This window comes from Lagopus muta, chromosome Z (assembly GCF_023343835.1).
Source record: "Lagopus muta isolate bLagMut1 chromosome Z, bLagMut1 primary, whole genome shotgun sequence".
Lineage (NCBI taxonomy): Eukaryota > Metazoa > Chordata > Aves > Galliformes > Phasianidae > Lagopus > Lagopus muta.
In genome coordinates, this window is record NC_064472.1 from 27579087 (window position 1) to 27591135 (window position 12049).

Below are 12049 nucleotides of genomic sequence, written 5' to 3' on the forward strand. Positions count from 1 at the left end.
ATTTTTGTTTCTGGAAATAAATATTACTTGAAAAGTTTTTCATCAGCAGTTTTGTTAAGACACCCAACAGCATTCATGCCTATATAGTTTTTCTATGTTCTGAAGAATTCAGTTTGTTCTCAGGAACCACTGTATGAATCAGTAGGTTTCATATTGTAACTTTTTAGCAAAATTTTACTGATGCATATTGTATGCTCTCATTTACATTTCACTGAATAAACCCTTTCGTGAATACAGGATGCATAGTTAGATTTCAAGGTGATGTGATTGTTGTTGTTTGCTTGTTTTTTTATGGAGTTGAGGATTTCTATACTATAGCTACAGCTTTGTTAACTCCCTGATGTTGGCAGAACAGGTAGTACCATGATATATTTCTGTCTTTATCAAATACTCTAAAATCATAAAGTGTTATTACAACATAGTATTGTTCACAGGAACATCTTGTGAGGACAGAATAAAAAACCAAAGGTCATACATGCCACAATTCTGGGCATTGTATTTCCATGCTATGATAACTTATCTTCAAGAAGAGCTGATGTTGCCATTATTTGTGACCCTGGAATACAGAAAGTATTTCACAACGTTTTGTGTATATTTCATTTCAAATATACTTGTAGCAGGCTGTTTACCTCTAATGTTAATACTCATGAATTAAGACACACTTAATATCCAAGCAAATAAACCTGAATAATGTATAAAGCCAAGAGGACAGTTTGATCTTTTGCATATCAACAGAATTAATTCATAATGAAAAGTAATTGTTTCAAAAGACAGTATTTCAGCACCTTGCAACATGAAAGATGGTAGAGTGATATGTATTTCATTTGTAGTGTCTGAACTATCACAGAATAACAGAGTAGTTGAGACTGGAAGGAAACTTTGAGATCAACTAGTCAAACCTCCCTTCTCAAGTGGAGTCCCCTAGAGCATGTTATCCAGGATTGTGTCCAGACAGCTTTTGAATAATATCTCCAGGGAAGCAGACTACATAACTTCTCTGGGCATTCCCTTCCAGTGCTTGGTTACCTGCACAGTAGCTTTTCCTCATGTTCAGATGAACTTCTTGTATTTCAGTTTGTTCCCACTGCCTCTTGTTTGCTTGGCACCACTCTGAAGATTCTAGCCCCATTCTCTTAATACCTCTCCTTCAGATACTTACACACATTGACCAAGTACCTTCTGAGCCTTTGCTTCTCCAAAGTGTAGTGGCCCAGATGCCTCTATCTTTCCTCGCATGCTCCAATCCCATTAATGACTTTCATAGACCTTTATTGGACTCACTCCAGAAGCTGTGTGTCTCTTTTACTAGGGGGTCCAGCACTATTTATAGTACTCTAGGTGAGACTTCACCAGAGCTGATGGAGGAGATGTTTTACCTCATTTGATCTGCTGGCAGTACTCTTTCTAATATAACCTAGTATACTATTGGCTTTCCTGAGCACTAGGGCACATTACTAGCTCATGGTCAACTTGATGTCAAGCACAATTCACAGGTCCTTCTCTGCAGGGCTGCTTTCCAGTAGTCCAGCCCCCAGTCTGTATTTCTGCATGGAATTATTCCTCCCCAGCTGCAGAACCCTATAATTGCCTGTACAGAATTTCAAGAGAAATTCTGTCCACCCATCTCTCTAACCTGTTGAGATCGTTGTGAATGGCAGCACAGTCTTCTGTGCTATCAGCCCTCTTCCCAGCTTTGCATCATCAGCAAACTTGTTGAGGATGCAATCTACCCTACCAATCTACCCTTTACCCAAGTCTCTGATGAATAAAATAAACAATACTGGACCCAGTTCTCTATGCTGAACAATCCCAGCTTTGTCAGCCTGGCTAAAGAGAGATGCCTCAGCACTCCGATAATCTTTGTGGCCTCCACTAGACCCACTCCAATAACTCCATGTTTTTCCTGTGCTGGGGGCCCCACACCCAGATTCAATATTTCAGATGAGGCCTCACGAGAACAGAGTATATGGGGGCAGTCACCTCCCATACCTTGCTAGCAGGTCCTCCTTTGTTACAGCCCAGTATACAGTTGGCCTTCCGGACTGCAAGTGCACACTGCTGGCTCATGTCTAGCTTTTCACACACAAGGACCCACAAGTCCTTCTCCATAGGATTGTTCTCAGTAAGTTCTTCTCCTAGTCTACACACATATCTGGGAATGCCCCAACCCAAGTGCAATATTTTGTTGAACCTTATTAGGTTCAACATGGACCCCTTTCTCAAGATTCTTCAGATCATCTTGAATGACATCCCTTCCTTCTACTGTATCAGCTGCACAACTCAGCTTAGTGTTATCTGCAAACTTGCTTGAATGACCTCAATTCCACTGTCTATGTCACTTGTACAGATGGTAAAGAGGACTGGTCCCAAAACAGTCTCTCAGGGAGTGCCACCTATGACTAGCTTCTACCTGAACATAGAGCCATTGAACACAACCTTCTGGGTGTGACAATCCAACCAATTCTTCATCCATCAAATAGTCCATGCTCAAATCCATCTCTTTCCAATTTAGAGATAATGTTGTGGTGCAAAACCATGTCAAAAACCTTGCAGAAGTTTGGATAGACAACACCAGTTACTTCTTTTCTGTCCACAGATCCCATCATTCCATCTTATAGTGAAATCATAGAATAGTAGAATCATTAAGACTGGAAAAGACCACTGAGATCATCTAGTCAACTGCTAACCCATCACTACCATGCCCATTAAACCATGTCATAGAAATCTGCCAGATTGGTCAGTCATGATCTTCCCTTTGTGATGCTGTACTGGCTGTCTTAAGTCACCTCCTCATCTCATATGTGCCTTAACATGGCTTCCAGGAATATCTGCTACATGATCTTCCCAGGCAGAGACATGAGGCTTACTGGCCTATAGATTGCCAGGTCTTCCATTCTTCCTTTCTGAAAAAATGGGAGTGATGTTTCCCTTTTTCCATTCACTGGGGACTTCATCTGACAGTCATAACTTTTCAAATATGATGGAAAGTGACTTGGCAAGCACACTAGCTAGCTCCTTCAAGACCCTGGGGTGCTTGTTGCAAGGATTTTCAAGAGAAGATAATGGCAGGACATGGGAAAATGGTTTTAAGTTGAACAAGAGAAGATTTGGATATCAGAGATATAAGATTTGGAAGGTTGGATATCAGTGGGAAGCTCTTTACCGAGAGAACGGTGAGATGCTGGAATTGGCTGCCCAGAGAGGTTGTGGGTACCCCATCCCCAGAGGTGTTCAAGGCCAGGTCAGATGGGGGCCTGGGCAGCCTGGTCCATATTAGATATGAAGGTTAGCAGCCCTGCCTGTGGTGGGGGAGTTGGAGCTTGAAGGCCCTTGAAGTCCCTTCCAACCCAAGCCTTTCTGTGATTCTATGATTTTATGTTATCTAGCCTCATAGACTGTACACATTCTGCCTCATGAGGCAGTCTTGGATTTACTCTGCTCTTACAGAAGGAGGGACTCTGTTCTACTGACTCCCACCCAAAGGTGATATCTACTAGCTCCACTTAGTTCTCGTGAGTACAACTCATCAAGGCCCACATAATTGTGGATGTCAAGTTTGCATAAATGAGCCCTAGCCCAATAATCCTCAGTCTGGGGAAAGTCTTTCCAGACTTTCACTCTTCTTGCCCTTGACATCCCTAGTCAGATTCAATTCCAAATTGGCCTTAGCCTTCTTTGTTGTATTTCTGCATATTCTGACAACATCAATGTGTTCATCCCAAGCGTCTTGGCCCTACTTCCACTTATTCTCCTGTACACCTTATGCTTCTGTTTGAGTTTTGTCAGGAGTTCCTTGATTCATACAGGTCTCCTGTCCCCTTTTCTTGATTTCTTATTGATAGGAATGCATCATTCTTGAGAATGGAGAAAGTGTTGCTTGAATACTAATGAACTCTCTTGGACTCCTTTTTCTTTTAGGGCCCATTTCCTTTAAATTCTTCCACTATGGTCCCTGGACAGATCAAAGTTAGTTCTCCTGAAATCCCGGGTTGTGATCTTAATGTATTGCTCCACTTCCTCTTCACAGGATACTGAATTCCACAATCCGATGGTCACTGCAGCCAGGGATGTCCCAAGCCTTCACATTTCCAATCAGTGCTTCCTTGTTTGCTAGTACAAGGTCCAGCAGCACATCTTTCCTCATTGGCTCCTCCATCTGTATGTCAGTTTTGTATATAGAGCCAGTGTAATAAAAACAAACAAATGTTTTATCATATTTGAAATTGCTGTATAAATATTGGTTTAAATATTATTTGTTACTTTACTTTTCTTCAGCAGTTTAAAAGTATTTCAAATATATTGATTAATCCTTGCTGTACCTTGGAAAGAGATACAAATAATAATCTCTTTCTCCTTACAAAAAAGTGAAAGAACCTCATTTTTTTTTTTTTTTTGACAGTCTTACTCTCTAAATTGTAAAATTTTAAATCATAAATCTAAAGAACTCAATCTGTTTAACTAGTCCATCTTCTTTTCCAGACTTGCAATCCATTCCACTATAATTCTGCCACTGATCTACTTAATAATAGTAAGGAAAAATCCTTTTCGATTTGCCATGGGGATGGCTCAGGCACTTCTGACAGCCCTCATGATTTCTTCCAGGTAAACAAAAAGATTTATCTTCTGTAATGTTCTTAGTAGTAATTGCATTATTTGTACTCTGATTTTATTACCACTTTGTTAGACAACCTGATTTCACCTGGACAATTGTAAATTCCATGGAAGTTGAAATGCTACGTTTCTGCAGTACCCAAAATGGCAGTACAGATTGCAGTAAAGCTCTGCTGGCCTTTTACAAAACTAGAATCTGCCCTTTGCAACATATCTTCAGGAAATAGTTTTTTTTGCCATTCGATATTCACAAATCTTGATGTCAAGCAGAATTCACAGGTCCTTCTCTGCAGGGCTACTTTTCAGTAGTCCAGCCCCCAGCCTATACTTGTGCATGGGATTATTCCTTCCCAGATGTAGAACCCTGTAGTCTACTTCAAAGTTACATACATAGTGAATATTTTAATGCTTAATTAAGACTTTGTTATTTCCTCCCACAATTAGAAGAAAGAGCAAAGCTTACATTGCTTTAAAACTCAACTCTTAAGTTTCATAATGCAGCCTTCCTATCTGATGTAGATCTCCTTTTGTTTCTTAGAGCAAATCAGGCTCTCAGAAAAAGGAAAGATAAAGGATATGGTACACCCCTACTTGCATTTACTTTTTGTGTTTATTTATGTGCCAGTTCAGCAACTTTGCCCGTCACCTTCCGCTGTGCAGAAGAAAAAAACTTCATTGACAAAAGAATTACCAGATTTGTACTTCCAGTTGGAGCTACTATCAACATGGATGGCACAGCTCTCTACGAGGCAGTAGCAGCTGTATTTATTGCACAACTGAATGACTTGGACCTAGATATTGGCCAGATAGTTACCATTAGGTAAGTCTAAGCTTATCACATAAATTTTGTTGATGTTGTGTTGCTGCGGGTTTTTTATTTTTTTATTTTTTTTTTATTTTTTTAGTAATGAATTCTATATTTACTTTGGATAGCTCATGGAAAAAGTTGAAACTATCACTCAAACCATAGTAAAATCCAGAAACATTGTCTTTTCTTATTCCATGACCTTGCCTATGTGACCTGATGAGGAGGTGGGATGGGCCAGGATGTGCAGCATTGTTCTGGATACTGCCATTAGTTTCAAACAAAACACTTGGAAACCTAACTCTTCCTGGGATCTATCTAATTTGTGGGTTAGACATGCATTTACCTATGTATTAACATTTGTTACTGTAACAACTGATTGCCTGCCCAATGAGATATGTGTTCTCCTACATAGTGTCTGAGATGGCACTGATTTCCCCTGTACTCAGCACTAGTGAGGCCACACCTTGAGTACTGTGTCCAGTTTTGGGCCCCTCACTGCAAGAAAGACATTGAGGCCCTGGAACATGTTCAAAGGAGGGCAACAAAGCTGGTGAGGGGTCCAGAACAGAGGCCATATGAGGAGAGGCTGAAGGAGCTGGGAATGTTCAGCCTGGAGAAGAGGAGGCTCAGGGGAGACCTCATTGCTCTCTATAACTTCCTGAAGGGAGGTTGTAGTGAGCTGGGGTCAGCCTCTTTTCTCGTGTCATTAGTGATAGGACCAGAGGGAATGGCTTCAAGCTACGGCAGGGGAGATTCAGGCTGGACATGAGGAAGTATTACTTTTCAGAAAGGGTGGTCAGGCACTGGAATGGACTGCCCAGGGAGGTGGTGGAGTCACCGACCCTGGGGGTGTTCAAGGAAAGACTGGATGTTGTGTTGAGGGACATGGTTTAGTGCGAGCTATTGGTAATAGGTGAACAGTTGGACTGGATGATCTTTTAGGTCTTTTCCAACCTTGCTGATTCTATGATTCTATGATTCTATGATTCTATGATTCTATGATTCTATGATTCTATGATTCTATGATTCTATGATTCTATGATTCAAACACGCCTCATAGTGTTTTTCCCGAACCAGGTAGATAATGCTCCACAGAAAAACTAGAACATAAGAACAGCTTTCTGGTAGTGAAATATATCTATTTGTGTCAGAAAATAGAGTTTCTGTAAGCAACACTTACTCTGAATGTTTTTTTCCTGGCTTTATTTGGGATTTAGTGTCACAGCTACAGCAGCCAGCATTGGAGCTGCTGGTGTTCCCCAAGCTGGACTTGTCACCATGGTGATTGTTCTGAGCGCTGTTGGCCTGCCAGCTGAAGACGTTACTCTGATCATTGCAGTTGACTGGCTTCTGTAAGTTTAAAGCACTTAGTATTAGATTATTATTTTTTTTAAATGTTTACACAAGCATGTGGGTCTGCATGAGAAGACAGTAAATCATGTCCTGTAGGTCTGCAGTAGAAATTGAATGAATATGCTTCTTATGGTTGGTTATAACAGTAGCTTTAATTCTGACAGAAATCCTGCAGCATGAAATGGCAGATATTAATCTCACATCCAGAGGTGCTGTTTAACCAGTGGACACAGCATATTTAAATGATTAGTAGTAGATTAGTAGTACTTACTACCTCTGGAGTTTCTCAACTTCTGCCAAATTACACTAAAGCAGATGCACCATTAATAAAAATCAAATGCAGCCGCAAACGGTACATTTCAGCTGATTTCCATAAAATCCAAGAAGTGGTGAAGAATGGAGCATGTGAACTAAGCAAAGGTGGTCTTTGATTCTATATGTACACACACTGCAGACTGTATGTCTATTCTGCCAGAATTACTTTGCTAGGGCTCTTCTATACCGAGCCCCATAACCAGCAGGTGCACACTTGCAAACTTGGAAAGCGTTTGTTATACCTGATCCCAACTACTTCACTGGAGCACATAAAGAGCACATAAAAACCTCTCAGTTGCATTAAGCCCTTTCTGAAGGGAGGCATTTAACCTAAAATTTTCTGTGTTCAACTTAGACATTTTTATGCTACTTCTGCAAAAAGAAATCAGTGTCCAGCTTTCTCCCATGATTTACTGGGAAAGAATAACAAGATTTCTTATTTTAGGACTATAGTTTATAATAAAGCTTTTTTTCTCTCCCAAAGTGTCTGTGCTATAATGCTCAGAATGAGATCTCATTAATTTGCATTAACTCAACATTAACTCATCAGTACCAGTGCAGAGATAAAAATCATTTTGTGTCTTTGCACTTCCTTTTCTTATACTTACATTTACCTTCAAAGTAAACCCATCTATTTTCCCTATCCACATTTTCTAATAATTTTCTTGAAGGATTTGTTGGCCTGCAGCCTATGTATTTCACAGGTATACTTATTTGATTTGATTGTTTAACTCAGTTTCACAAGATGTGGGGAGAAGCCTTGATCTCCAGTAGAGCAAGACTGAAAAGAATTCAAGAATCAACACAATTGCAGTATAACATTATTTCTCAAGAAAACCCAAAAAATCAAACAGCTCCAATTACAGTGCATTCTCTCCATGAGCTGTCTGCAACAATGTCTAATAGGTTCGTTTGCCATACTGCACAGTCATTTAGTTTTCTCAAGCTTTTTTCTAGTCATTTAGTTTGGCTAAGGATAGGGAAGATCTGTACAAGCCAGTGGCTTAGAGAAGGTATAAAAAAGAAAAGTGAGAACAGAAAAATTGTGTGTTGATACTATTCCCCAGCCTCAAGGAAGCTGTTACTCAGAGTTCTTAAGATAGAAGTTTTTTTTTTTTTTTTTTTTTTTTTTAAACAGTTCTCATTAGATTTCTTTTTACGTTAAATTTTCTTATTGCACTTTGAAACATCCATAAGTTTTGTGAAGATGAATTCCACAGTCTTTCAGCGTGTTGTACAGAATGTATTTTGCTTTGTTTGTTTCAGCACACTTCCCAATCATTTTATTTGATACCCTCTAATTCCTTTATGGAAGTGAGATTGACAGAAAAAGAGAATAGTCATTCCTAAATTCCACCACAGATATAATATTATGGACCCTTTCTTTTCTCTAGGTTAGAAGTTTGAAGTTCTTAGACACATTTAGGTGTTCCATGAATGAACTACCTGTTCCACCACGACACAGATGAATAATTGGAACCATCTCTTAATTCCAACTGAGATATTTTTTCAGATGAGAGTGTTTTGCTGTACAAAGAAAATTAAAGATTAATTACATGTATCAAGGGTCATTGGCAGTGCATTTGCACCTCAGCAGACAGAATGCGTTTCTTGATGCCATGTAGATTATTAACACTTGCCTTTCGTACTTCATGCCTAAAATGTATTATTTTGAAACCTGCTAGTAGTGTCTCATTAACAGTCCTCTAGTTAATTCTGAACTTACCAAAGTTTTATTACATAACCTTGAAGACATCTTCCACATTTTTAATAAAGAGGTAGAATAGAAATATTACGCAAGATGAGTTTCCACTGTGGCTCACTTGTCACAGTACTCCTACCAGAATTTTTTTTCACTTCCTTTCCTTATCAGTTACTTCCCTTCCGTATGGAGAATACACGTGGGGATGTATACATGGTGTTGTTCAGCAGCTGTTGTAGAAAAACATGTTTTGGACTGCTTCACTTCAGTGTTGTTTTTGACAAATCCCATGGCAATTTACAAACTTTACTATCTTGCATGATTTTCAGGCTTTTCTGCCAAGTAGTGGCAGATTATTTTTTCTCCTGATAGAAAAAATTAGAAGTAGAAAAGTATCACATTCCTTAACGTATCAAGAAAACTTTGTACTTCAACCCTTTAACAAGGCTTTGGGCCAGAACACTAAGCACTCCTCTGGCTGAGGAAATGACTGTCAAAAAGACAGAACACACAATGTGGGCTCTTCTGTTTTTTTTACCGCAGTCTTTCCTCCCATCAAAAGTGGCCTCATCACAAAGTGACCAACTGTGCAGCATACTTAGGGGCCTGAGAAGGACTCCCCATAAGACCCTTCAAGACTGTGCACAGCCCTTTGGTTGCTGCTGTTAATAGACCAGTGACGTGACTTAAAATTTTACACATCCTGTACAAAGCCCTTAATTTGGGAAGTCACTCCTCATTCTACAACATTTTTTATTTTAGTTCTAGAATTATACAGCATCTGTTTTGCGGGGAAAAAAAAAGCTATTGTAGAAAGTTAGCCACTTTCTACAATAACTTACATTTACTAAAAGGATTTTCTAAGTAATACACAGAATGATTTGCCTGAGCTTTTTATTCCATAGAGATCGATTCAGAACAATGGTGAATGTCTTGGGAGATGCCTTTGGTACTGGGATAGTGGAGAAGCTCTCTAAAAAGGAACTGGAACAGATGGATGTTTCCTCTGATGTCAACATAGTCAACCCTTTTGCCTTGGAAACTACAATACTTGATAATGATGAAACAGAGACCAAGAAATCATACATCAATGGAGGCTTTGCTGTAGATAAATCTGACACCATATCCTTCACGCAGACATCTCAATTCTAAAGCCAGTAGCTTTCAGATGAAAGAGAAGCACTACAGGACATGGCTATATGCAAGATCTTTAAAAGCTTGAAGGAATATTGAGAATGAATTATGTCTCGCACATACATGATTTACTGTAGAGACTCTGATCCTCATCACCAATTCTGCCCCCTTCTGATCACCTCTCCCAGCAATTTGAATTCACTACTTTTGATCCTTGTAGAAGACAAAGACAGATTTTTTTTTTTTTTTAAGTATATACTATTGCTGAGGATATGAAATGCCTCTTTGGATTCAGCATGCTCATAAGTGGGGATTAATAGCTGGAATAGCCAAATGTGTTTTTCTCAGGAGTAGCACAGCATTCCACATCTCACCTGCATTATGAAACACCTGTATGAAGACTGTTTTAACATCTTTGCCTTCTAAAAGCATCGCACAAGACACCTACTGTATCTTGATCACATGCCAAAAGACTCATTTCTGCAGCTGAGAGGTCACCACTAGGGCAGATTGATTTAGAAAAAATTCAGAAACCCGCGAGGCTGTGTAATAAGGATTGTATTGCAAACAAGGTTTCATTTTTTAATCATTAAATAATTGGGCACAGAAAAGTTTCCATTGTTTATATAACCACGTTTCTCCATGTCTTTCATGTAAATGCCATCCACTGGCACTGGCTTTCAGAGGTGAACCAAAATGCTGTGGGCTTAACATTCTTGTATTTGAATGGGTTTAAAAAAGTGAAACTTCTCAAGTTTAGGTGCTTTAGTGACAGTCTGATACGTTTCCATTAGAAACAATAGTAAGTTAGATTACCTTTGACCATTACCAAATATTAAAAAGCCCAAAGTAGGCAGAGTTCTCAAAGATAAAAATAGACTATAAAGTAATATGGAATGCGGAGACTAAAGCTTTACTCCTCAGAACAAAAATAATTATAGTATGAAGAGTTTAGAAGGCATGCCTTGTTATAGAAAGCAGCCACTGTCAGTAAGCTTTTTACACAGTTTGTGTAAACATCAAGTTTGCAGCTGCAACTTTACTACAGTGCCAACATATCAGACAAATTGTATCTCATGAAACCTATCTTAACCCAGGAAGTCATGTGTTCTCATGGCTTTCTGTAGGAAAATAAGCACTAAGAATTTCCTCATGAGAAATCTCTGTTTTCTAACACATTTTATACAAGATTTCCATGGTGCAAAGACCACTCTCTCTAGGGGAGATCCTGTATCAAATGTTTTGCCTTGCATATTACAGTTTGTTAGCAAGTTTATTTGTAAACTGAATTCTTTGTAAGTAAGGTTGTGGTAAGCCTGTGAGTGTATGCTAACAAAAACCTTTCAGGTACCTGCAGTGTTATATACTCAAGTCAGGCCTAGCTCTTGTATTTAAGTAAATCAGAAGTGTGCCAAAGAGAACTGATTAAGAAGAAAATATTTACTGTAGGTTTTCATAAATTGCACCTTAAAACAACAAGTCAATAAGATGTAATGCTGTATTTAAATTAAGTATTGTAACCGATAAAGAAAAGTACTAGTTTATACATTAAAAGGAAAATTTACAGACTGAGTACATTATACTTTTTACCAGTGCATAAATAGTTTGAAACAGTCTTCATTTGTGCAGCTTTGCTTACAAAAAGAAAGAAAACACCAGTATCCACAAAGTGTACAATCTTTGTCTTGTCTTTGCTTTTTAAAGTTACCTTTCTACAATCACCCCATTATGTAGTCATCTATTAACATGTACTGTGAATTGTGTTCCTAACATGCTTTAAATAAATAATTTTCTCCTTCACTGTTGCTTTATACTCCAATCCTCTATGCACTGCAGAGTACTGAGTTTCTTTAGCTAGGGCAGGAAAGACAAAATTGGGTGAATCTGTGATCTCTGGAATTGTCATTGGTGACTCAGCTGTAGTTTTGGCATGAGTTAGTAGCATTTTTCAGTAAAATAATTACATTGCTCTTGGAAAAATACAGCACTGAACAAGCAAACTCATCTACTATGGAGGATATAAGCTGGGGGTACTTTTTTAAACACATGCTAAGTAACAGATTATTTATTTATATGGATCAGATTAAGGACTGCTGGTGCTTTGTTGCCATTCATTCTCTACTTGG

The 12049-nt window shown here is 38.8% G+C and overlaps 1 protein-coding gene across 2 annotated transcripts in view; it reads left to right on the forward strand.

Moving 5' to 3' along the window:
- The window catches only part of SLC1A1 (solute carrier family 1 member 1), a 59444-nt gene extending 47721 nt beyond the window's left edge, over positions 1 to 11723 (forward strand). The window contains exons 9-12 of one of the 2 annotated variants that reach the window (XM_048931742.1): positions 4480 to 4602; positions 5237 to 5431; positions 6637 to 6771; positions 8482 to 9664. In XM_048931742.1, the coding sequence (XP_048787699.1) occupies positions 4480 to 4602; positions 5237 to 5431; positions 6637 to 6771; positions 8482 to 8494 (466 nt within the window). In that variant the 3' untranslated portion in view covers positions 8495 to 9664. Of the gene's footprint in view, positions 1 to 4479; positions 4603 to 5236; positions 5432 to 6636; positions 6772 to 8481; positions 9665 to 9694 lie in introns of those variants that run through there. The other variant, XM_048931741.1, reaches the window with a different exon arrangement.
- The last annotated feature ends 326 nt before the right edge of the window (positions 11724 to 12049 follow it).